The sequence below is a fragment of the Scyliorhinus canicula genome, chromosome 2, assembly GCF_902713615.1.
Source record: "Scyliorhinus canicula chromosome 2, sScyCan1.1, whole genome shotgun sequence".
Classification (NCBI taxonomy): Eukaryota; Metazoa; Chordata; class Chondrichthyes; order Carcharhiniformes; family Scyliorhinidae; genus Scyliorhinus; species Scyliorhinus canicula.
In genome coordinates, this window is record NC_052147.1 from 202,474,772 (window position 1) to 202,502,527 (window position 27,756).

Sequence of the window (27,756 nt, forward strand, 5' to 3'; positions counted from 1 at the left end):
TCCCCTCCCGAGCACGGCCATGGTGCTTACTCCCCTCTCCGCCCCCCACAAGCTTCAAACTAGCATTTGGCGCCCATGTTCACGACGGCAGCGACCAGGTGTGGTTGCCGCCGTCGTGAACCGGTTGGGAACGGCAGGCCGCTCGGCCCATCCGGGCCGGAGAATCGCCGGTTGCCATGAAAAACAGCAAGCGGCGATTCTTCTGAGCGGGGGTTGGAAGAATCACGGGGGGGGGGCCATGGGGGCGTGGCGTGAGTCGCCCGGCCCTCCCGCGATTCTCCCACCCGGCGTGGGGAGCGGAGAATTCCGCCCCTTGTGTTGCCCTATTATGTATTTTCTTGAATTTTGTTTAATTCCCTTTTCTTCCCATGATCTGTTGAGCTGCTTGCAGAAAAATATTTTTCACTGTACCTCGGTACACGTGACAATAAACAAACAAATCCAAATCCAAATTAATAAAAAATGTAGTCCACCAACCTCTTCTGCTCCACCCTGGCAGTCTTCACCAAATGTGCTTTATAGGAGAGAATTTCCCCCCTGAGGACCACTTTTAAGGGCCTCCCACAGTGCCTCCCACAGAGTGGAAAGTGAGATTGACTCAGCTTTATTAAATTTTCTGTAGTCCTCAATGGAAGTGGACATGTGTTCACAAAATTTCTTATTCGCTGGTAATGTGTCTAACCTCCATGGCGGACTATGGGAAGGGTCCTATTCTAGTGCCAAATCAGCGAAGTGTGGGGCATGGAAACACTGATTAGTAGCTGCCACCACTGAGGGAGGTAGGGGCCAGAAATTTCGACTTGGAATGATCCAGTCTCTGGTCCAGCACACTGTTTAGGGCCCCACCCAAAATGAGCTGATGCGAGTCCAAATCAAGGAGGGAGGCCAGCAGATTATTAATAAAATTTGTAAGTCCCAGTTCGGAGTGTAGATATTAACTACAGTATAACCACCGAGGTGCCCACCAGAGAGCACAGACAATAACATGCCTGCCGTTGTGGTTGGCCAAAATCTTAGAGGTAGAAACTGAAACCTTTTATTAATTAATATTGCCGCACCCCTGACCCTACCATCGAAACCCGAATGAAAGAGGTGTCCTACCTATTTCTTCCGTAGCTGTGTCTGGTCCCTGACCCGCAAATGTGTCTCTTGCAAAAACACCCACATTGGAGTTTAAACTCTTGAGGTAAGCAAATACTCTTGATCTTTTCACTGGGTCTTTGAACCCCCCAACGTTCCAGGCGACCAAGTGAACTGGAGGTCTCTCTTTTCCCCCCCTCCCCCAAAAAATCCAGTCAGCCATTTCCACCAAGAAAGATTACCCAAAAGATACTTCGAAGATTGAACAAAGAAAACTCTGCAGACACTGTCAGCAGATCCGTGTGTTTGTATTCAAGGGTGATGAGGGGGGGGGGGGGCTCTGCCTTTGCCCTTGAATACAATCACACCCAAACACACATGCAAGGCAGACACAAACAGCTAAAATCTACTTCACACCTAAACAAAACAAGAACTCTAAGTTCATTGTCTAAAAAAAGACGATTATAACGAACTGCAGCCAACCCTTCAAAACTGCTCCTGTTAGCTAACTCTTCAGTTAACAGGGAGGCTTCTGACTAGAGTTAAGAAATATAGTTACAAACATCAAAATACTTAAACCTTGTGCTTTGAAAGGAATCTATATGTTTGGGAATAACAAACAGAACCCCTCGTAGAACTAAATCCCAAATCTAAACAACTGTAAAAATTCAACCCCAACAAGAACAACAAAATACAAGAACATATGTGAAACCCCAACAATGACAATTCACCATGCCCAAACCCAAAATCCAAAAACTCAATTTCATCCAAACTTCTGTTTTTTAACAAAGGAGTCTGCCTCCCTCAGTGAGTCAAATATATAGTCCTTCCATCAAAAGCTACTCTGACCCAAGCAGGCCACACCGGACTGGACTCCATTTTTATACAGGGTGGCCTTGGCTCTATTGAATGCAGCTCTCTTCTTCGCCAGCTCTGCTCCAAAGTTTTGGTAGGACCTGATGGCAAAGCCTTCCCATTTAAAGTTCTGATGTTTCTTCGCCCATCTTTTGGGCAGCACGGTAGCATCGTGGTTAGCACAGTTGCTTCAGAGCTCCAGAGTCCCAGGGTCGATTCGCGACTGGGTCACTGTGCGGAGTCTGCATGTTCTCCCTGTGTCTGCGTGGGTTTCCTCCGGGTGCTCTGATTTCCTCCCACAGTCCAAAGATGTGAAGGTTAGGTGGATTGGCTATGCCAAGTTGCCCTTGGTGTCCAAAAAAGGTTAAGTGGGGGTTACTGGGTTACGGGGATAGGGTAGATATGTGGGCTTGAGTAGGGTGCTCTTTGTAATGGCCGGTGCAGACTCGATGGGCCGAATGGCTTCCTTCACTGTAAATTTTATGTATCTATGTATCTCTGAACCTGCTCTTTTCTCCTCGAAGCTATGGAACTTACTACTACTGCATGCAGTGGATCCTTAGGATGAGGCCTTTGCCGAAGTGTACGGTGGGCTCGATCAAAGTCAGGAGGGGATGCAAATCCATCCTCGCCCACCATCTTACCGAACATATCTGGAAAGTACTCCATGGGCATTGGGCCTTCCATCCCCTCCAGCAGAGTTACAATTTGAATATTTTGCCTCCTGGATCAATTCTCTACATAATTTACCTTGGCCTTCAACGACTTGTTTGCTTGGACCACCGAAGACAGCTTTGATTCCAGTGAGGCAATCCGATCACTGTGGCTCGAAAGGGCCACTTCCATATCTTTTATTGTGGCTCCATGGGCTTTCACGTTTTCATTGTTTTTTTCCACAGCTGCTCGGATGGGGGATAAGGCCCCTTATATTGATTTCTGGGTGTCTGCCGACATGCCCACTGGGGTAGCACAAGTGCATAGCACTGTGGCTTCACAGCGCCAGGGTCCCAGGTTTGATTCCCCGCTGGGTCACTATCTGTGCGGCTGCACTTCTCCCCGTGTCTGCGTGGGTTTCCTCCGGATGCTCCGGTTTCCTCCCACAGTCCAAAGACATGCAGGTCGGGTGGAAAAAAGGTTAGGAGAGGTTATTGAGGTACGAGGATAGGGTGGAAGTGAGGGCTTAAGTGGGTCGGTGCTGACTCGATGGGCCGAATGGCCACCTTCTGCACTGTATGTTCTATGTTCCATGACATTATCCGCCAGTGTTTATCAAATTCCTTCACCAAGGTACAAGAAAGCACCTCTGCTTTAGTGGAGCCACAGGAGCCCCAGAGTCTGACTCCGCCATTTTACCTGCTGACAAACTCTGAGAGGCCTCAGACTCCGCCGATGAACTTCTGTTGTCCACTTTCTTTCCTCTGACTTTTCTGAGCATTTCAGCCATTCAGGATCCATATTCCATTAACTATGTGAGTTTTCAAAAGAAAACACCCTCTGATGCTAAGAGAAAGGGGCAAAAAGTACAGTACTCTAGCGGGATGTAGCATCTTCCCCCTACATATCGCCACCGGAAAACTGGGTATCCATAAGGCACTTTAGGCTATCAGCATTCATGTAGTTGAATTCAGCTGCAATCTGTAACCCCACAGCCCATCAAACCTGATCCTATCACTACCTTCAAGCCAAGATAGACACAAGTAATTCCACGACCAATGGATCAGATCATATTTCTGCAGTCCTGCCATACCCAGTCATGAATGGTGGTGGACAATTAAACAATCAGCCAGAGGAGGAGGCTCTATAATTTATCTCCATCCTCAATGCTGGGGAAGCCCAGTATGTCAGTGCAAATGGCAAGGCTGAAACGTTTGCATCCATCTTCAAAGTGAATGACCCATTTCTGTCTTCTCTTGATAGTCCCATCATCACAGATGCCAGTCTTCAGCTAATTTGATTATGTGGATGCATGTGGTTTCGAAAAAGTGCTGAACGCAATGGATACAGCAAGATCCATGGGCCCTGACATCCTGCCTGTAATACATAGAACATCGAATATGCAGTGCAGAAGGAGGCCATTCGGCCCATCGAGTCTGCACTGACCCAGTTAAGCCCTCACTTCCACCCTATCCCCGTAACCCAATAACCTCTCCTATCCTTTTTGGTTACTAAGGGCAATTTATAAAGGCCAATCCACCTAACCTGCACGTGTTTGGACTGTGGGAGGAAACCGGAGCACCCAGAGGGAACCCACTCAGACCCGGGGAGAACGTGCAGACTCCGCACAGACAGTGACCCAGCAGGGAATCGAACCTGGTGCCCTGGCGCTGTGAAGCCACAGTGCTATCCGCTTGTGCTACTTTCCTGCCCTGAAGGTTTGAATTAGTCACACCCAAACCAAACAGTATTGCCACAACACTGCATGTCCTGTCCATTAAAAACAAGACAAATTAATTTGGGCAATTACTGTCCATCACTATACTCAATCATCAGGACAATGATGGATGGTGTCATCAGCAACGTTATAAACAACGCTTGCAAAACAATAACTTAGTGTGAGTTTAGCCAAGACTTTTGGTTAGAGAATTCGTTAGAGCTTTAGTCCAAGGAACGATAAAAGAGCTGACTTAAGGTGAGAGTGACTTGGCATCAAGGAAGTATTTGGCAATGTGCCCTAACAAAGTTGAAGCCAATGGGAATTCGGAGAAATCTCTCCATTGGTTGAAGTCATACCAGCACAAAGGGAGATGATTGAAGTTGTTGGAAGCCAATCATTTCTGACCCAGGACATCACTGCCGGAAGTTCTCATGATGATGCCCTAAATAGAGCCATTTTCAGTTGCTTCAATGATCGTTCCACCACCATTAGGTCAGAAGTGGAGATATTTGCTGGTTGTGCAGAATTTGGCCCCATTCGCAAATCCTCGGATACCGAAGCAGTCCGTGCCTGAATGCAGCAACACCTGGATAGCATTCAGACAGTATCATTTGTGCCACACAAGTGCTGGGCCATGACCATCTATCATTCAATGGTATTACCATCACTGAATCAGCCATCCATCAACAACACCCTTTTCATTACCATTGACCAGAAACTGGATCAGACATATAAGTATTGTGACTCAAGAGCAGGTGGAACTCTCTGCGCCAGAGGTGTGGTGGAAGTCTCTGCGCTTGCCTGGATGAGTGCAGTCCCAAGAACACCCGCAGCGCAACACCGTCCGGGATAAAGCAACCCACTTGATCAGCACCCCATTCACCACTTAAATATTTACTTCTTCCACAAATCGCGGATACCGAAGCAGTCTGTGCCTGAATGCAGCAACACCTGGATAGCATTCAGACAGTATCATTTGTGCCACACAAGTGGTGGGCCATGACTATTTACCTCCCTTGACATTTAATGGTATTACCATCACTGAACAGTTGCAGTGATGTGTTTCTTTCTCATTCTTTTATGGGATGTGGGTGTTGCTGGAAAGGCCAACATTTGTTGTCCATCTTTGCCCTTGAACTGAGTGACTTGCCAGATATTTCAGCGGGGAGTTACGAGTCAACAATATTACTAGAGTCACCAAGGCCAGAAGAAGTAAGGATGGCAGATTTCCTTCCTTAAAGGACATTAGTGAACAAGATTTTTTTTTTTCTTACAACAATAAATAGTTTCTGGACTAGCTTACAATTCCAGATTTCACTACCGTAATGGGATTTGAATACTTGTTCCCAGCGGATTAGCTGGGTCTCTGGATTAGTAGTGCAGTGACATTACTGCTATGCGACTGTCTCCCCGATGGAAGTTTGGCATCTCTAAGATGCGCTGCAGCAACTTGCCAAGGCTCCTTCGGCAGCACCTTCCAAACCCACTGTTCTACCACCAGAAGGACATGGACAGCAGATGCATGGGAACATCACCGTAAAGTTCCTCTGCATGCCACGCCCTACCCTGACTTGGAAATATATTGCTCTTCCATCACTGTTACTGGATCAAATCCTGGAACTGCCTCACTAACAATTTGTACCTACACTGCTAGCATTGCAACAATTCAAGAAAGCGTGTTACCACCTTCTCGCGGGCAGTTAAGGATGAGCAGTAAGTGCTAGCCTTGCAATAACACTCATCTATTGAAATAACTAAATAACTTCCTGCATTGCAATGCCTATGATCTTTATCAGTAATCCTATGTTTTCTCTGACTAATTCCATGATTATTTACTTTTCCAAAATTCACAATTTGTTTGCTGCCTGGACAGTAACCTGGTTGTTGCAAATCTGTTCATTTTTGATTTTAATCCATTGAAAATCAGATCGGTATCTTCATTAGATGGATGGTACTTCCTGCCATGTTATCCCTCCCTCAGATTGTCTCTTCGCCTTAATTAAAACACTTTTGGTTCTAAATTTTATTTTGGGTGATTGGATGGCTGAAAAAAATTACATTATCATAGAATCCCTACAGTGCAGAGGAAGACATTCGGCCCATCAAATCTTCACCAGCCCTCCAAAAGGGCAATCCCCATAACCTAACCACATCCCTGGATACTAAGGGGCAATTTAGTATGGCCAATCCACCTAACCTGTACATCTTTGGACTGTGGGAGGAAACCGGAGCACCAAGAGGAAACCCACGCAGACACTGGGAGAACGTGCAAACTCCATATAGACAGTCACCCAAGGCTGGAATTGAACCCTGGTCTCTAGCGCTGTGAGCAGCAGTGCTAACTATTGTGCCATCATGCTGCCAAAAAAAATGCAATACTGCAAACATCAACCCATCAGCTTTCAGCCCATGAACAGAAATTTGCTAAACGCACTGAAATGACAAACCAGCTGACATTTTGGCAGCGGTGGGATTATTATTTGGTGTAGTGCAAAGTCCCTTTTTGAGTTTAGGGTTCAAGTTCAGTATTGAGAATGTTCATTGTGCTTCTAACCATCAGTAAGCCATCATGGAAGTGTTCAATGCTGACATTAAGGGCAGAAAATACCAGAGGACAGTCTGAAGATGTGCAGGTTAGATGGATTGGCCATTCTAAATTAACCAAAGTGTCTAAGGCTTAGGTGGGGTTATGGGGATAGGGCTGGGAATGGGCCTCGGTAGGGTGCTCTTTTGGAGGGTCGGCGCAGAAGCAATGGGCCGAATGGCTTCCTTCTACACTGTAGGGATTCCCAAATTGTATGACATTGATTTAAGGTGAATGACAAAAGAACCAAAGTTGACATAAGTAGAAATCCTTTTATGCAGCATGTAGTTAGGCTTTGGAATGCACTGTCTGAGAGTGGCGGAGGGATTCAATGACGCCTTTCAGAAGGGTTTAGGATAATTATCAGAAGAGAAAAACTTGCAGGGCTTTGAGGAAAGGTCAGGAAAACGGGACTAGCTGAGTTGCTCTTGCAGAGAGCCAGCAAGGATGTGAAGCGCCAAATGGTATGCTTCTTTGCTGTAACCATTGTGATTCTTTGTGATTCATTATGATTTACGACATTGAGAGATATCTATTTACAAACACTGATAGATATCTATTTACAAATACTGTGATACTTCACTCAATTAAGTAAGTATATTAAAACATTTGATGTAAAGCTGGTTAACTTTTCTTTCTGTGAAACAGGAAATCTACATTTTTTAACGTTCTAACAAAAAGCCAGGCATCTGCAGAAAACTTTCCATTCTGTACGATTGATCCCAATGAAAGTAGAGTTCCTGTTCCAGATGAGCGGTTTGACTTCCTCTGCCAATACCACAAACCTGTCAGGTATGTTGATTTACTAGAATAATAATCTTTATTATTGTCACAAGTAGAATTGCACGCTAATTAATACTGCTTTGGAAATTTATTTCAGATAGGTGATTTTAGAAAATTAAAGCATGTTATGTTGAAATGGTAGCTCTTGAGATAGAATAGAACCCCTACAGAGCAGAAGGAGGAAGGAGGTCATTTGGCTCATTAAGTCTGCACCGTGAAGATCAACATTTCACAAGTATCTTCCCTGTGGATGTCTGATGCTTAAAACTTTCAGCATTTATTGTATTTGTACCTTAAAGTATCTTCAGTATCTGTTGATATTGTATTTCACTGGCTTTGAAACTAACTGGCTATATTTGCATGTTAAAGGAACACTTTGGTTGTAGGAGCCTAGAAGTGGCAGGATAAATGGTGAAGGATATATCCAATGAACTACTTTTACTTTTTTAATGTAGAGAAACCAATTTGGTCACAAACAATGAAATAAATGACCAGATTAACTGTTTTTACTATATTGAAGATATTGGGCTGGATTCTCCGTCCCGCTACATTTCTGTTTCACCCTGCCGGCGGGCTGCTCCGTTTTGCCGGCCGGTCAATGGGGTTTCCCATTGTGGGGTTTCCCCACGCCGTCAGTAAAACCCCGGGCTGCTGGCAAAACGGAGCATCACGCCAGTGGAGAATCCAGCCCATTTTGTTTCATTGTAAGTTCAGTGGCTGATCTGATTTTATTTTTTAGTCGCTAAGTATTTTGGTCTTTCTAATGTATATTTCCTCATAATGACATGATTAATTGGGAATACAGATGTGGCAAATGTAGTACATTTATGGTGTTTCTGCTGCTTGTAGCTAGTTCTACCAAGAGATCTGTCCTGGTATGTCACGAGTGTCTATCTTGCGCCATCCTCTCAAATCCATAGCTAATCTGTAAAATGCAAAAATTGGAGGCAAGAACATAAGCATGCAGCATGTCGCTCATTTGGGACCACTCTGTGACGTCCACCGTCAGCTATGACTCTGCCTTTCTGTTGCCCTCTAGAAGAGATATCTGTGGTTTTTCAGGACAAATGGCTGTTTTCTTTTCTGGATGTCACTTTGAGTTATTTTTGCTATTGCAATTTTAAGCATCTCTTCATTTGTTTTAACGTCTATGGAATTTTTAACATGATCTTCTGAATTCTATTTTCTACTGGTCCCAGGCATAAGTCCCTCAAGAGTTTGGAAATTAATGACAAAGTAGCTGCTTTTGTGCTTGAGTTGATAAGTATGATGTCAGTTTCTTAATTGAGCTTCTCTCCTGGATTGGATTTGTTTATTGTCACGTGTACCGAGGTACAGTGAAAAATATTTTTCTGCAAGCAGCTCAAACAGATCATTAAGTATATGAAAATAAAATAAAATAAAAAGAAAATACATAATAGGGCAACACAAGGTACTCAATGTAAATACATAGACACCGCAATCAGGTGAACCATACAGGAGTGCATTATTAACCAGGTCAGTCCATGAAAGGGTTGTTTAGGAGTCTGGTAGCAGTGGGGAAGAAGCTGTTTTTGAATCTGTTTGTGCGTGTTCTCAGACTTTTGTATCTCCTGCCCAATGGAAGAAGTGGAACGTTGGGTGATATTCTCTGGGACGTTCCGTTGGTCGGTGGTGGGATCTTCTGGTCCTACCGATGTCAATGGGATTTTCCATTGAATTCTCCCCAGTATCTGAGAAACCTGTGGTGGGAGTGTGCCGTCAGCGGGACTGGCAGATCCCACTGACGTGAACAGCCGGATGTTCTCACCCCTCCTTTCTGATCATACTTTGTTCAGTTAATAATAATAATCTTTATTGTCACAAGTAGGCTTACATTAATACTGCAATTAAATTACTGTGAAAAGCCCCTAGTCACCATATTTGGACGCCTGTTTGGGTACACTGAGGGAGAATTCAGAAGGTCAAATTCACCTAACAGCATGCCTTTCGGGACTTGTAGGAGGGAACTGGAGCACCCGGAGGAAACCCATGCAGACATGGGGAGAACGTGCAGACTCCGCACAGACAGTGACCCAAGCCGAGAATCGAACCTGGGACCCTGGAGCTGTGAAGCAACAGTGCTACCCACTGTGCTACTGTGCTACCCTAAGTAAATCCTGTGGAGCACCATGGACCAGAGTGCCCCTCCCATTTCCGCCTGTTGAGTCCAGTGGGACCCTGCCCTTTTCTATGAATTGTTCGTATATGTCATCACATTTATCTTCCCGTAGTCAGTCCAGCCTTACCACTGTGTCTAAAAGTGTGTCCGGGTAGCTGGGGGAACGTCTTTGTCTCTTTGTGGAGAAAATCGCGCAACTGCAAGTACCGAAGCTCATTCCCGTTCTGGCGTTGGCACTTCTCTGATAGATCTCCCAGGGTCGGCAGTCTACCATCCATGTACAGGTCCTTCACCTTCCAGGCCCTTCCATGTTCTAAACGTGGCGTCTATCCTAGCTGCTGTGAACTTGTGGTTATTGCCGATGGAGGCCTCTATAGATATACTACCAACTTTGCAATGGCACCTGAACTGGTTCCAAGTCTTTAATGTGGATACTACCACCTAGAGTATGTGTACTGGGGCAAATGCAACACGGTAATGCAGTGGTTAGCACAGCTGCATCACAGCATCGAGGACCTTGGTTTGATCCCAGCCCTATGGAGTTTGCACATTCTCCCCATGTCTGCATATGTCCCCCACAACCCAAAGATGTGCAGCTCGGTGGATTGGTGATGCTAAATTGTCGCTTACTTGGAAAAAAGAAAGAATTGGCTACTCCTAAATTTATTTTAAAAAAGTAATGGGTGCTGGGACTGATGCGGTGGCTAACACCCAAAGAGAGGTCCCTGTGCAGGAGGCTTCCTCCATTTGGACCCAGTCCTCCTCTGGCTCCTTAGCCACTGCCCCACCCACTCTGCGTTGCAGTCCAGTGGTAGAATAGGAGGTTTGGCAGGGCCAAGCCTCCCATGTGTTGCCCCCTCTGCATGATGGCTTTTCATATCCTAGGGACTTGGCTCCCCCAGACAAAGCCCATGATTATCAACCCTGATGAAGAAGGATTTGGGGATGTTGATCGGGAGCGATCTGAATATGCAGAGGAACGTGGGCAGCATGTTCATTTTAATTGTCAGTACCCTTTCTGCTAGCGAGTGAGTCCCATGTTTGTAAGTCCCTCTTCACCACCTTCATCAGGCTGGAGAGGTCCCAGGTACCTGAACTTGGTTTGGGTCATCTTAAACAGTAGTTCCTCCAGCTCCGCTCCTTTCCCTTGGTGGTACACCGGGAAGATTTTGCTCTTCCCCAGGATGAGTTTGTAACTTGAAAGGGCGCTGAACTCTCTAAGGAGATGAGTATTTTACTTCTTTTTGGGTCCAGGTGCAATTTTCCACCGAGGTTTGGACTGTTCTTATGATCTTTTAATGTCACTAACACGTTCTGTGCACACTCTGTTCTCTGCGATATTGTCTCTATTAGATCATAGAATTTACAGTGCAGAAGGAGGCCATTCGGTCCATCGAGTCTGCACCGGCCCTTTGGAAAGGGCACCTGACCTAAGTCCACATGTCCACCCTATCCCCATAACCTAGAACCCCATCTAACCTTTTTTGGTCACTAAGGGCAAATTATCATGACCAAAGACCGCACATCTTTGGACTGTGGGAGGAAACCGGAGCACCCGGAGGAAACCCACGCAGACACGGGGAGAACGTGCAGACTCAACACAGACAGTGACCCAAGCCGGGAATCGAACCAGGGACCCTGGAGCTGTGAAGCAACAGTGCTAACCACTGTGCTACCGTGCCGCCCATATTCTAGTACCTGGCCAACTATAGTCTCAGTTTTTGCTTCTCTGCAGCGAACCTTTCACTCCAAGCTGATATATTCTTCTAGGTTCCCATGCTGCTGAATTGCTGCCAAATGACCCTTGCTGCTTTCCAAGTGCCACTGGCTCAGTGGTAACACTATTGCCTTTGGGTCTGAAAGGATTTGGGGCTCAGGTCCCACTCCAGAAACTTGTGGATGAAATGTTAAATTGAGCTGTTGGGTGGATGTGAACTGTTCCATCAGCACTTTTCTTCTTGCTAATATTTAATCCCTCAATTAACATCAGTAAAATCTTCTATTATCATTATTTCATTACTCTTGTCGAACCTTTGTGCAGCTTGGTTGAAGGTGTTTTCTTGCACCTCCTTTTGAGTAATGCACCTTGTCTCACTCCTCTTGTATCTCCTTTTAGGTTAGTAATTTGCTGCCTTCACTCAAGCCCATCCTAGGTTTCTCCAAGATAACACTTTTTTTCTTCCTTCAGTCTGCACTTAGTGACCTTAGCTTCTGATTTAAAGCCCCATCTCAAAGGCGGCACAGTGGTTAGCACTGTTTCTTCACAGCACCAGGGTCCCAGGTTCGATTCCCGGCTTGGGTCACTGTCTATGCGGAGTCTGCATGTTCTCGCTGTGTTTGCATGGGATTCCTCGGGTGCTCCTGTTTCTTCCCACAGTCAAAAGATGTGCAGGTTAGGTTGATTGGCCATGCTAAATAGCCCTTAGTGTCTATAAGGTTATGATGTGGAGATGCCGGCGTTGGACTGGGGTGAGCACAGTAAGAAGTCTTACAACACCAGGTTAAAGTCCAACAGGTTTGTTTCAAACACGAGCTTTCGGAGCACGGCTCCTTCTTCAGGTGAATAAGGTTAGATGGGGTTACTGGGTTACGGGGAGGTGTGGGCTTAGGTAGAGTGCTCTTTCCAAGTGCTGGTGTTGACCCGATGGACTGAATGGCCTCCTGCACTGTAAATTCTATGACTGTATCCTACTGTCTCTACTGAGTGCACTTGTCTCCCTCCATATAAACTTACCTACCCATTTTCATGGCCACTGCCGTGAGCATCTCATCTAGTGGTCAATTTAATCCTATTGTCTAAGTCACAGACAAAGCCATCTCTGTTCGCTTGTATGTTCTTGTTCACTGTTGATACTTGAAAAGAAAGCTCTTTCTCAATTCTCTTAAAACTAACCTCTTAAGACTTCCAACTATCTAGCCTATGACTCTTCATGATACAGCTGCAGCCATTGATCTGCTCAATCACTTTTTTGCTTTTCTTTAATGCCTTTGTCATTTGAATATTTTCTCCCTCCAACTTCACCTGCAGCTGGTGTAAGAAGCTTGTGCAGTTGTTTGTCACAAAGCTAGCCGACATTGTTAATGGTTTCATATCCTTGGGCACCTGTTGTCTTCCATTTCAAATTGCTGTACTCAATCTTACCAAATTGCTGTACTCAAAATTTACATTAAATCTTCTGACTTTCCCCTCTTTGATCTCTTTGGCCTTTTTCATGGTGACCATGTTATCCTCTTCCATTGCCCCTCCATGTGCAGCTGAGTGACCTTGCCTTCATTTGGTTTCAGTCTTGCTTATTGATTGTAGCCAGAAAATAAGAAACAGGAGCAGGCCACATGGCCCAATTGAAACCATGTCACAATTCAGTGTAATCATGGCTGATCTGGGTTTTCAACTCTATTTTTCTACCTGCTCCCCATATCCTTTGATTCCCTAAGACACCAGAAATCTGCCTATCCCAGACTTAAATGTACGCAGCAAGTATTCACAACCCTCAGGGAGAGAATTCCAAAGATTCACAAAGCTTTGAAGAAATTTCTCCTTCATCTTAGCCTAAACGATCACCCTTATCTTGAGGGTGTGTTCATGTTTTAGATTCCCAACCAGTGGAATGATCTCTCAACATCCACTCTACCATGCCCCTTCAGGACAATGAAATTGCCTCTCATTCTTCTAAACTCCAGGGACTATAAACCCAGTTTACTCAGCCTCTCATCACAGGGCAACCTCCTCTGCCAGGGACCAATTTGGTGAAGCTTCGCCTCCATCGCCTATGATCTAGTAGGTGATAAATGCCGTGCAAACCAAATCCCAAAAGCAAACTTGGCAAGCTATTTTTATTTACATTTTACCAGAAGATATTTGTATTGAAGTTAGGAATCTCACACGAGGACCCCCAAATCCCAATGTGCTGCAACTTTCTGCTGTTTTTTTCCACTGAAATAATATTCAGCTCCTTTTATTCCTCCTACCAAAGTGCATAACTTCATATTTTCCCAAATTATATTACATCTGCCAAGTTTTTGCCCATTCACCTAACCTGTTATCTTCACCACTTGCCACCCCAACTATTTTTGTGTCAGTCTCCTCAACTATCTCCTTCAGAACCCTGAGGTATAGCCCATCCAGCCTGGGTGATTGTATCCATCTTCAGACCTTTCAACTTCCCCAGCATCTTGTCCTTGGTGATGGCCTCTCACTCAACTCTGGCCGCTGACCCTCTTGAAGTTCTCGTATGCCACTGGTATCTTCCACCATGAGACTGATGCAAAGTACTTATTCAGTTCCTCTGCCATTTCTTCGTTCCCCATTACCACTTCTCCAGCCTCATTTTCCACTGATCCAAATACAGGGACTCCATTAGATCCGCAGCCAACAAATTTGACCGTCTCCAAATACAGGAACTCCATTAGATCCGCAGCCAAGGCAAAGTTGGGGGGGGGGGGGGGGGGGGGGGGGGGGGGGGCTGACCTCCACCTGATCAGAACCCGCTTGTGAGCAATCAACGAGGCAAAGGCTAAAACATCTGTTCCCGCATCTGCTTGCAGCTCTGGCAGGTCTGCCACCCTGAGGTGGGGACGTGCAGAACCTCAGATACGGTGCTGAAAAAAGGACCCCAAACTTTCTCCAACTTTGGACAGGAATAAATCATATGTACATGATTAGCTGGGTCCCTCTCACACCACCTGCAACTATTCTCCACACCTTCAAATAGCTGGCTCACCCTTGCCTTCGTTAAGTGCGCCTTTTGCAGCACTTTTAATTGAATCAACCCCAGCCTCCTACACAAAGTCGAGGCAGTAACCCTTCACAGCACTTCTCATCATAGTCCTTTGGGGAGGACAGTACCACCGGAAAGTTTGGGAAAACCTTTCTTGCGAAATTCCGCACCTGCATATACTTGAAGCCCTCCTCATGCTGGAGCCCATACTTCACACTCAACTCCTCCAATCCTGCGATCCGCCCCTCCAAAAACAGATCCTTCATCTCTTTCCCCCCTTTCTCCTCCCATCCCCTGAACATCGTTCCATCCTCCCTGGCTCAAACCTATTGTCCCTCTTATCGACATCAAACCTGCCCTCATCTTGAAGTGTTCACTCCACGTAATTCTTAATTGCCATTGTCACCTTCCCACAGAACTACTTGTTGGCCAAAAGCCCCAAATTCAAACTCCACCCTGGCGTCTGCGCCTGACCCGAATACAGTTTCAAGACTAGCAAGTGCTGAGGGTGGTAACTATTCCCGCATAAACCGCACCTTCCACCCCCATCAGCACTGCCGGCTCACCACATAAAAGTCAATTCTGGCGCCCCCCCCAACCCATAATCAGCTGGTGAGCGTCCAAGTCTGGGATCGCCCCCAAAAACCTCTTCCTGAATCCAGCATTTCCCCAATTTGGCACATATACATTCACCAACATCATTGGAGTCTCCACTAGCACCACACTCACTATCACTCTCATTGGAGGCTTCCTTCTCCTCTCCCCCCTAGAGTCCGCCATCATCAACCTTGGGGGCTCCTCCGCCCATTCCCACTCTGAATCAGGCCCACCCAAGATGGCCCCCCCACCCCGTCCATGACCAAACTCATCCCCCATAAATGCCATGTCACACTCTTTCTCCCCATCCCCCTCCCACAATCACACTGGCTAACCCACCACACTTAACTTCTGTTCATTAGCATTCCTTGTTAGTGTGGCAAATCCTGCCCGAAGCCTCCCCCACCCCACTTATCCGACCTGCATACACCCCCCCCGCTCTTTTTCTCTCCAAACCTCATCTCTTCTCCCCCCACACCCCCCCCCCCCCACCCCCAAAAACCCTGCACCCAATCCAAAACGGGAAACCTCATCCCAACATGGCCCCCCCAAACAGTATTTTTGAACCACCCCAACCCACATCAATCCCTCATGCACTGCACAGAGCATATCCAACAGAGCGTATTAAAACTAAATACTAAACCCCCAACGTCGAAGATCTCCCCACCAAAACAAGCCACAATTAAACTTCAGTACGAAAATACCAAAATACAAGAAATACAAAAAATACCAACAGTACAAAAGATGCGAAGAATGCAAAAGATACAAAAAAAAGGGTGTGGGACTGCAACCACCCATTTTGCAACTTTCCCCAGTCAGCAATCAGAAACAGATAACAAACTTTCGCAGAGATAGCACTTCCACCCAAGATCTCCCTTCGACCCTCCCCAGCTTATGTTCTTTAATAAAGTCATCTGCCTCCTCTGGCGTCCCAAAGTAACACTCCTGGCCATCAAAAGTTCCCCAAACTTTCTGGGTACCGCGTCCCAAACTGAATCTGGCACCGAAAGAGCAGAGCCGTGGCCTTGTTGAACCCCGCCCATCTCCTGACCAGCTCCGCTCCAATGTCCTGATAGATGCGGATCCGGTTTCCTCCCCATTCACAATCCCGCCGTGCCCTGGCTCACTTCAGAATCTTTTCTTTGTCTTGGAACATGTGCATACGCACAAACGCCATCCGTGGCGGCTTCCCGCTCTTGGCCTCTGCCACATGAACTTATGACCCTGATCCACCTCCAGGGCTTTGTTCAGCACCTTCTCTTCCACGAACCAGGCCAGCATAATCGCGACATAGCCTGTTGCACTCATTCACTCTTCCGGAAGGTCTGCAATCCGCAGATTTAGCCGCCTGGACCTATTTTCCTGGTCCTCCACCTTTGCTCAGGATCGCCATCTCAGCCTCCAATGACACAATTCAATCACTCTGGTGCGACACCACATTCTCTACCTCCTGGATCTTCACCCTCTGCACCTTGAGGCACTTCTCCACTCGTTCTAAGGTCCTGCGAAGAGGTGCCCCTGCCCCCTCAAACCCCTTTGACCAGTCATTCTGCAATTCCCTTTTTTTAAGAAAACATTTAATTGAAGCATTTATAATTTTAACATTTAAACATTCTAAACAACAGAGCGGACCGACACACGCAACAACATCACCAGAACATACCCAACTCCCCCCGACCTACCTCCTGACTGCCTGTATATTAGATTCCCTATCCTTATTCTACAATGCCATGCCCCCCCACCCCACCCACCCACCGTGCGCGTCTACTGACGGTCAGTTTTCTTTAAAGAAGCCGATGAACGGCTGCCACCCCCAAGCGAACCCCTAAATTGAACCTCTTAAGACGCACTTAATCTTCTCCAGCCTGAGTAACCGTGTAATGTCACTGACCCACACCCCCGACTTTGGAGGCTCCGAGTCCCTCCATCCCAGCAAAATCTGTCTCCGGGCCACCAGGGAGGCAAAGGCCAAAACGTCGGCCTCTCTCCCCTCCTGGGCCCCCGGATCCTCCGACACCCCAAATATTGCCATCTCTGGACTCTGGACTCTGAGTAGCCCTCCCTTCCAGGACCTCTGACACAACGTCCGCAAATCCCTGCCAGAATCCCCTCAGCTTTGGACATGCCCAAAACGTGTACGTGATTCGCCGGGCTTCCCACACCGCTGAGCCTGGCACACGACGAGGATGAATTGACTCTCCGACTTCCAACCCCCCCCCCCCAACTTTTCCTCCCACTTCCTCTTCACCTCCCTGATTGGAACCCCTTCCCACTCCATCAATTCCGCAACCCTCCCCTCTCCAACCCCTGTTTTAGACATCACCTTATCCTGTAATCCCCTTGGAGGGAGGCGAGGGAAGCTTGGAACCTGCCTCTGGGCAAAGTCCTGTACCTGCAGGCACCGAAATCCATTCCCACCTGGTAAATCAAACTCCTCCTCTAATCTCTCCAGGCTCGGGAATCCCTCCTCAATGAAGAGATCCCCAAATCTCTCAATCCCTGCCCGCTGCCACCTCCTAAAGCACTGTCCAGCCCTCCCGGAACAAAACGGTGGTTGTCACCACACCGACGCCCCTTTCAGTCTCATGTGCTGCCTCCATTACCCCCACACCCTCAGGGCTGCCACTACCACTGGGCTTGTGGAGTACTGAGCCGGTGAGAACGGCAGAGTGCTGTTAACAAAGCCTCCAAACTCATACCCTTACAGAATGCCGCCTCCACTCGCTCCCACACCGACCCCATCCCCATTACCCACTTCCTAACCATCGATTTATTTGCCGCTCAGTTTAATTCATAAAATTCGGAAGGACCAAGCCCCCCATCCCGCGCCCTCGTTCCAAAAAGACCTTCCTCACCCTCGGGGTCTTACCAGCCCATATGAAACACTAGATCACCGCGTTCATCTTCCTGGAAAATGCCTTGGGGGTGAAGATTGGGAGACACTGAAACACAAACCGCAATCTTGGGAGGACTGTCATCTTCACAGTCTGTACCCTCCCCGCCAATGACAGCGGGAACACGTCCCACCTGCGGAAATCCTCTTTCATTTGCTCACCGCCTTGCCCAAATTTAATTTATGAAGCTGACCCCAGTTCCTTGCTACCTGAATCCCCAGGTACCTAAAACTGCTTCCCACCACTTTAAACGGTAACTCACTCAGTCTCCTCTCCTGCCCCCGTGCCTGAATTACCTCTTACCCATGTTTAATTTGTGGTCCGAGAACCGACCAAATTCCTCCAATATCTCCATGATTCCAGTCATCCACCCCAGCAGCCTGGAAAACGTTTTGTACAACTTTGGGGCAGCAGGGTAGCACGGTGGTTAGCATAAATGCTTCACAGCTCCAGGGTCCCAGGTTCGATTCCCGGCTGGGTCACTGTCTGTGTGGAGTCTGCACGTCCTCCCCCTGTGTGCCTGGGTTTCCTCCGGGTGCTCCGGTTTCCTCCCACAGTCCAAAGATGTGCGGGTGAGGTGGATTGGCCATGCTAAATTGCCCGTAGTGTCCTAATAAAAGTAAGGTTAAGGGGGGGTTGTTGGGTTACAGGTATAGGGTGGATACGTGGGTTTGAGTAGGGTGATCATGGCTCGGCACAACATTGAGGGCCGAAGGGCCTGTTCTGTGCTGTACTGTTCTATGTTCTATGTTCTAACTCGACCGGGTATCCATCAGGTCCCGGAGTCTTGCCTGATTACATCGCCCCCCCCAATGCGTCTATAATCTCCCCAAGCCCGATTGGGCCTCCCAAGCCTTCCACCAACTCCTCATCTATCCTCGAGAACTCCAGCCCCCGAAGAATCGCTTCATACCCTACTCCCCGGCTGGGGTTTTTGATTTGTACAGTGTCATGTGGATGTACCTTTAAGAAATGGGTGTTTATCAAATATCTGCAGTGATATCAGTGTGTGGGTGGAGCTGGGCTGTCTTTTCTATCTTTTACTTTCGTTTTGAGCTGGAAAGCTGCTTTGTGGCTTTGTTTTTGGTTCCGCTTTCAGTGTTGGAGAACTGCATTTAAAGCAAGAAGATATTCTGATCTCTCTGCAAGCTAAAGAATGTCTTCAGCTCACTTGATTTGTTTCTGTAGAGAATTCAAACCTGTCTTTGTTAAACCAGGATTTGACTTATTGATGTTACGAGGAAAGTTATTAAGGGTTACTTAGAGTATTGTATCTGTTGAGATTATCAGTGGTGGTAGTTGATAAACTGTTTACTGTGTGTTATAAAGTGTTAACTGAATTCATAGAATAAACATTTTGTTTTAAAAATATTTAAGGTCTCTGTTGCATAACACCTAGAGAGTGGACCTTTGTGCTCCCCATAACCAAAATCTATTAAATGTTGTGGGTCAGGTGAACTCCATGATATACTTCGGAGTTTACTAAACCCTGGGCCATAACAATAGTCTACTATAAAATTCCCAAAACACATGATTCACCCCCGCTGGATCCACAACCACCTTCCCGCCTGTATCCTTTACTTTCCCAATTTCACTCGCCGCCTCCTGCTTCCTCAGCTGATGCGCCAACAAATGCTGGCTTTTTCCCCATATTCATACACTGCCCCCTTCACCCTCCTCAGCTGCCCTTCTGCCTTACCTGTGGACAGGAGCCCAAATTCCATTTGCAGTCTCTGCCACTCCTTCAGAAGCTCCTCATCCGGAGACCCCCACGTACCTCCTGTCCACCTGTAAAAGTTTGCCTACCATCCTGTCCAACTTCATCCGTTGAGCCTTCTCCTTATGGGCCTGAATCAAAATGAGTTCCCCCCCCGATAACCGCCTTCAGTGCCCCCCACACCACCCCGCCAAGATCTCGCCCATATCATTGATCCTTGTGTATCCCCGAATGGCCTCCCTTACCCGCTCACATACCTCGTCCTCCGCCAGTAGCCCTACATTGCGGCCGCTAGGCCTTTCCATTGCTCACTTGCAGGTCTACCCAGTGTGGGGCGTGGTCTGACACCACAATTGCTGAATATTCAGTATCCACCACCTCAGCAGCATTTTGTCCAGCACAAAGAAATCTATCTGGGAATACACCTTATGCACATGGGAACAGAATGAAAGCTCCTTACTCCTTGGCCGTCTAAATCTCCACCCCTCCCATGCGCTCCATAAACCCCGGGACTCAACCGGTCCAGTGTCGGATCTAGGACTGTGTTAAAGTCTCCCCCCATAATCAGTCGATGTGAATCCAGGTCCGGGATCTTCCTTAGCACCCTCCTAACGAACTCGACATCATCCCAGTTTGGGGCAAAAATGTTCACCAATACCCTCCAGCTTCCCACTAACCATGATGAATCTATCCCCCGGGTCCGCCTCTATCCTCCCCATCTCAAATGCAACCCGTTTATTGACCAGGATTGCCACCCCCCCTCGTTTTAAAGTCCATTCCCAAATGGAACACCTGTCCGACTCATCCCTTCCTCAACCTAACACCTGATACCCCACCTTCACGTTTATCTCCTGCAATATGGCCACGTCCACCTTCAGTTGCTTCAAGTGTTCGAACACACGAGTCTTTTTGACCGGTCCATTTAGCGCCTGAACGTTCCATGTGACCAGCCTAGTCGGAGGGAGGGGGTGGGGGGGCTGCCGGCAGCCATAACCTCTCCCATGCCAGCCCTTGGCCCATGCTCCGCACTTCATCTGGCCTGCCCCCCCCAGGCAACTACCGCCATCAACCCTCCTCTTCCTCCAACTTAAAAGCCCCCTCCCCTCCCCCTACATTGGTCTTCAGCTCATCCCCAACTTTGCTTCCATGAACTAGCCCTCCCTGGCAGCCCCTGGTGCCTAGCATTGTGCCCCCGCTGGTTCCCCTCTATTGTTCGAAAACTAGCATCAAATACTATGTTGCAACTTTTTGAATTCCTCATTCTCTCTGCTGTTTGACTTAAAGATACACGTCTATTAAACATCCATGGATCAAAATGATAATGTCAAAAAATAAAGAAAGGGGAAATAAAGGAATCACCAGGAAGGACCTTGCATTCCTCCCTCCCTAAAAAGAATGAAACGTCAAGGCACAGATATTTCATTGAGGTATGCAAGACATAAATCGCAAACACATATCCATCCATCCTCATTATATAAGTTTCCTTCCCAGTCTCTACATTGGTAACAAGTTAGTCTTTAAACTCTGACGAACCATTTGCAATCACATTATCCTTTCCGCGAATGTGTACGATTTTAGCATTGAACTTTTGTAATAATAAACTCCAACGAAATAATCTTGCGTTCCAGGTTTTAAACTTATATACGCAAGGCCCGGCTTGGGTCACTGTTTCCTTGCACGTTTTCCTTGTGTCTGCGTGGATTTCCTCCAGTTTCCTCCCACAAGTCGTACCGAAAGACGTACTGTTAGGTAATTTGGACATTCTAAATTCTCCCTCAGTGTACCCGAACAGGCGGCGGAATGTGGCGACTAGGGGATTTTCACAGTAACTTCATTGCAGTGTTAATGTAAGCATACTTGTGACAATAAAGATTTTTATTATTTAAAGTGGATTATAGTCTATATAAGCTAAGCTTTGTTTGTTACATATCTGATACATACTTCAAAGTGCTGAAGGGCTAGTGGTTGCAATGCCAAGGCCTACTTTTCAGTGGTGGAATACTTTCTTTAGCACAGACTTAGTTTTTCCCAAAAAAATCCCACTGGCTTCTATTCCTGCATTGTTGCCTTGTGGTAGCACCGCCCCTGTCCCCAGGTCACTGGCATCTATAGCCATTTTAAATGGCCTGGAAAAGTCCAGAGTGCCAGAACTGTGGTTTTACATTCTGCCCCTTTGCCTTGACCACGTGGCATATTTGCATTTTTGTAATATATTACATGGCCTCGGGACGTGCTAAAGTGCTTCACAGCCAAGTCCAGTCACTATTATGATGTGGAACAACTTGGCAGTTAATTTCTACAATGATAGATCCCACAAACTGAAAAAAGATAAATGACCAGTTATCAGGAAATTTGCCAGATTAACCAAAGTAATCCAGCTGACTCTCCGATGAATATTTGAACTTGACTTACTGATTTATGAACAATTAATGATATCTACGGAGTGCCTGTTATCACAGTGAAAACATCCGTAAGTGCTTCACAGTTGGTTTGGTGTTCGTATAATCTGCCAGTGGACCTTTATGGACGAAAGTTTTTTCATCCAAAGGGCTACACGGTTCAAATATCTCGGGTCTTTCTTTTTCTTACGTAATACCCAAAAGGTCTGCAGATGATCTTCCAGCGACTTTGAACTGCTTTAGGCTTTGCACCAGTGATTTGCTATATATGCTGTAGTAATGTCAATAAGCCGGAGCAGATAACAGGTGTTTTGTAAAGCAGCACTATGATAACACAAGAGTTTGAGACGACAGTCCGAGATTTACGTTCCACATTTCACAAGGGCAGCTAAAGATATAGCCATGAGCGGCATATTACAACAAATCACCTTGACTTTGTGGACAGTCTCACCTGAGTCAGTATGCCATGTTTTCAAGTCCTACTCTGAAGAATTTGACCGTGTAATCAAAGCCAAGGCTTGCCTGCAGTATTAAATGAATGTTCTATTATTGGATGAGACGCTAAATAGAAGTCCTATTTAGCTGGCACTATTTCAACAAGAGCAGGGAATCACTCTGGTGTTTAGTGATATTTATTCTGCAAGTAGCACAAATAGTCTAACTGGTCACTTACCTCTTTGCTATATGTGGAATTTCTGTGGAAAAATTGACCACCACATTTGCTGAGTAAATGAGCAATCTGTTAAATTTATTTAACACTCTCACCTTCTCTTTCTTTTGCTATACTTTCCTGTTTCCCTTTTCTTCATGCTCATTCTTTTTCTCTCTTTCATATCCCCCAATGATCTTGTGACTTGTATATTAAATGTGCCTAGATTATATGTTTTGTATTTACTGTAACATTCTGATCTGAGTTCGATGTACATATGGCAGAATGGCAATTTTAATATTGTTAATTGACTTTTACAGTAAAGTACCAGCATTTCTTAATGTGGTTGACATAGCAGGACTTGTGAAGGGTGCCCACGCCGGTCAAGGCCTTGGAAATGCCTTCCTCTCTCACATCAGCGCCTGTGATGCAATTTTTCATCTTACAAGTATGTATATCTATAAATGTAATCAAATATCACTTGGTATGTAATTTGGTCACAGTATTATATAATTTTGTATGCTCGCTTGATTCTCTCTCCATATTATAGTTGGTAGTTGCTGATTTCAAGCGGTAACTCCACTCAGTCCTGAAATCCTTGCCTCAAAGGCAAAAGGTGTTGGGTTGAAGCATATTGTTTTGGTTTAGACTTCAGTGTTGTTCTAAGAGTAAGCACCCCGTTATTGGAGTTGCCATTTTTTTTGCCGAAAATGTTAAATTTTCTGACTATACAGGTGGATGCAAAAGATCCCTGACACTTTTTTAAAAAAAAAGGGTCATTGAGTTCTGTCAATGTCATCGTTGTGACTAAACTACATCTCTCCACCAACACCACCAGAGTGATTAACTGGTTGTTATTTTGTTGCTGTTTATGGACCCTTCTATGTGTAGATTGGCTGTTAAATCTCTACAACACAATAACTAAATTTACACTAAATTGTATTGACTTTTTAAAAATAAAGCTCCGAGTATGACAGAAACTGATATACCATATACCTGTAAAATACACGTGTTCTTCAAACTTCTGAAAATGCATAACATAAATGAAACCTTAAGATTTTGAAATGTGACCGTGTTCTACTGAATAGGAAAAACGTGCTTCAAAACAAACTTCTGTACAACTGGTATTGATGCAGTTTAGGAAATCTCACACATTGCAGATGCTCAGACTGCAAAATGTAGATACAACTGAGCCATGGTTCCAAGCAGAAAATATCATGATCATTGCTAGGTTTTTTATATATCTAAGGCCTTCAAGCACTTTACTAAATCTTATTAGAAGGTACTAATAACTGAAGTAAATATATTTAACCATAAAATACGTAATGTTTTGACTATTATCTTTATTTTCACCACACCTTCATTTTGGACATTAGGACTTTCAGTTACTGTGGAGGGGAAAAAATGAAAATGGCAACAAACACTGAGTTGAATGAATTATGAATCTTTGTGGTGAGCTTATAAGACCATAAGACATAGGAGCAGAATTAGGCTACTCGGCCGATCGAGTCTGCTCTGCCATTCAATCATGGCTGATGTTTTTCTCATCCCCATTATCCTGCCTTCTCCCCGTAACCCCTGATTCCTTTATTAATCAAGAACCTATCTCGGAGGCATGCTGGTGCAGTGGTTAGCACTGCTGCCTCGCGATGCAGAGGACCCAGGCTCGATCCCAACCCCCAGTCACAGTCCATGTGGAGTTGGCCCATTCTCCCCATGTCTGCGTGGGTTTCACCACCACAACCCAAAGATATGCGAGGTAGATGAATTGGCCACTTTAAATTGCCCATTAATTGGATAAAAAAGAATTGGGCACTCTCAAGACACTCAGTGACTTGGCCTCCACAGCCTTCTGCGGCAGAGTTCCACAGATTCACCACCCTCTGGCTGAAGACATTCTTTCTCACCTCATTTTTAAAGGATCGTCCCTTCAGTCTGAGGCTATACCCTCGGGTTCTAGTTTTTCCGATCACTGGAAACATCCTCTCAACATCCACTCTATCCAGGCTTGGCAGTATCCTGTCAGTTTCAATAAGATCCCCCCCATCATCGTTGTACACTCCAGGGAGTACAGACCCCAAGTCCTCAACCGTTCCTGATATGACCACCTCTTCATTCCAGGGATCATTCTTGTGAATCTCCCTTGAACCCTTTCCAAGGCCAACACATCCTTCCTGAGATACGGGGCCCAAAATGCTCACAAGACTCCAAATGGGGTCTGACCAGAGCCTTATATAGCCTCAGAAGTGCATCCCTGCTCCTCTACCCTAACCCTCTCCACATGAATGCTAACATTGCATTTGTCTTCCTAACTACTGACTGAACCTGAATGTTATTCTTATTAAAAATATTTTATTGAAGCGTTTATAATTTGAACAATTTTCAAGAGGGTAAATAACCCACCTGACCAACAACTAACCCCCCCCACACACACACATACACACTGCTGATAGCTTAATTTTCCCCAAAGAAGTCTATAAACGGCTGCCACCTAGCATCAATCCTCTCGGGGTAAACTTGATCTTCTCAAGCCTGAGAAACCCAGCCATGTCACTAACCCATACTTCCGATTTTGGGGGCTCCGAGTCCCTCCACGCTAATAAGATCCGTCTCCGGACCACCAGGGAGGCAAAGGCCCAAACATCAGCCCCTCTCGCCAGGGCCGGTGCTAGGAATTGCGGGCCCAATTAGAAAAGTGATGGCGGGGCCCCTACTCTACAAAAGTAAAAATTTATGTATGTTTATATTTCGTGTAGTATGCTCGTCTTTAACCAAAAAAAAACATTAAATGCTTGATATACTAAAATTTTGAAACTTACTTACCTGGGCGGAAGGATTTGGCGGCGCAGGGCTGAAGGATTTGTCGACGGTAATGCGGTGCGTTCCCCAAAAGTAAAAACTACCCTATAGTTCCTCTTAGAATACAGAAAAGGCTTCAAACGGTGCCGCTGGCACGGGGCCCCCTTAAGGTGCGGGGCCCAATTTGATGAAATTGGTCTAATAGGCTTAAAACCGGCCCTGCCTCTCGCCACTGGACTCCCGGATCTTCCGACACGCCAAGAATCACAACCTCTGGACTCAGAACCACCCGTGCCTTCAGTATCTTTGACACGACATCGGCAAATCCCTGCCAAAATGCCCGAAACCTTGGACATGCCCAGAACATGTGGACATGGTTCGCGGGCCCACCCGCACACCTCACACACCTGTCCTCCACCCCTTCAAAGAATCTGCTCATTCGGGCCACAGTCATATGCGCCCTGTGGACCACCTTAAATTGTATCAGGCTAAGCCTGGCACATGACAAGGACGAGTTGACTCTGCTTGGGCCATCCTCCCAAAACCCCTCCTCCAATTCCCTGCCCAGTTCTTCCTCCCACTTCCGCTTCACTTTCCTATTAAGGCTCCCTCCCATTCCATGAACTCTTTATAAATTTCCGATACTTTCCTCTCCCCCACTCCCGTTTTCAACACTACCTTGTCCTATACCCCCTGGGGTGGCAGATGCAGAAAGGTCGAAACCTGCCTCTGCACAAAGTCCCTCACCTGGAAGTAGCGGAACCCATTCCCACCAGGCAGCTCGAACCCTTCCTCCAATTCCTCCAAACAAATCCCAAATCGCTTGCTGCCACCCCCTAAAACCCCCCCATCCAGCCCCTCTCCGGAGCAAACCAGTTGTTGCCACAAATTGCTGCCCATACCAAAATCACCACAGTCACCCTCTTAAAGAAAGCTTTGGGGATAAAAATAGGAAGGCTCTGAAATATAAACAGAAACCTTGGGAGAACCGTCATCTTCATTGTCGCACCCTCCCCGCCATATTCCACCTTATGAAGTCCCCTTCACCTACTCCACCAACCAGATTCAGCTTGTGCAGCTGTTCACACTCCCACGCCACCTGGATGCCCAGGTACCGAAAGCTCCCCCCACCACAACTTTAAATGGCATCTCCCCCCAATCTCCTCTCCTGCCCCCGCGCTTGAATCGGAAAGTCCTCGCTTTTACCCATATTTGATTTATACCCGGAAAACCGGCCGAATTCCTCTAGGATCTCCATAATTCCTCCATTCTGCCCCAGTCAGAAATGTACAAAAGCGTATATAGCGAGACCCTGTGCTCCACCCCCCACTCCCCGTTCTATCCCCTGCCAGTCCTTTGATGCTCCCATCACCAGTGGCTCTATAGTCAAGGCAAACAGCAGTGGGGAGAGTGGATGTCCCTGCCGCCTAAAATAATCCGAGCTCACCCGGTTCGTCTGCACTCTCGCGACTGGAGCCTGGTACAGCAACATGACCCAGTTCACAAAACCCTGCCCAAACCCAAAACCGCCCCAGGTCCTCCCATATGTATTCCCACTCTACCTAATTGAAGGCCTTCTTCGCTTCCATGGCAACCACCACCTCCTCCTCACGTTCCTCAAAGGGGATCATTATCACATTTAACAGCCTTCTGATATTGGCTGCCAAATATCTCGCCTTCACAAACCCTGGGCGAAATTCTCCGACCCCACGCAGGGTCGGAGAATTGGCGGGAAGCGGCGTTATTTCCGCTCCCGCAGGTTTGGTAATTCTCCCGCCTGTCATAAATCGGCGTTGTGCAAATCCCGCCGGCAGCCTGTGAAAACAGCTGGCGCCGGCGGGATTTCATTTTTTAAAAAACTTACCTTAAATCTCCGGCCCGGATGGGCCGAAGTTCCGCCGCTGGGAGGCCTTCTCCCGCCGCCGAGGTTTAAACCACCTCTGAAATGGCGGGCTCAGCGGCGCGAGCGGACCCCCGGGGTCCTGGGGGGGCGGGGGGCGATCAGACCCGGGGGGGTGCCCCCACGGAGGCCTGGCCCGCGATCGGGGCCCCCCCGCTCACTCCGCGGGGCAGTGCCGTGGGGGCATTCTTTCTCCTTCCGCTCCGCCACGGCCTCCGCCATGGCGGACGCGGAGGAGAACCCCGCATCGCGCATGCGCCGGCAGTG

General features: G+C 46.8%; 1 protein-coding gene across 6 annotated transcripts in view; it reads left to right on the forward strand.

The window, feature by feature from the left end:
- The window catches only part of ola1 (Obg-like ATPase 1), a 260,203-nt gene that overhangs the window by 25,440 nt on the left and 207,007 nt on the right, over positions 1-27,756 (forward strand). For 5 of the 6 annotated variants that reach the window (XM_038789387.1, XM_038789388.1, XM_038789391.1 and 2 more), the window contains exons 3-4: positions 7,542-7,685; positions 23,111-23,238. In XM_038789387.1, the coding sequence (XP_038645315.1) occupies positions 7,542-7,685; positions 23,111-23,238 (272 nt within the window). The remainder of the gene's footprint in view (positions 1-7,541; positions 7,686-23,110; positions 23,239-27,756) is intronic. The other variant, XM_038789393.1, reaches the window with a different exon arrangement.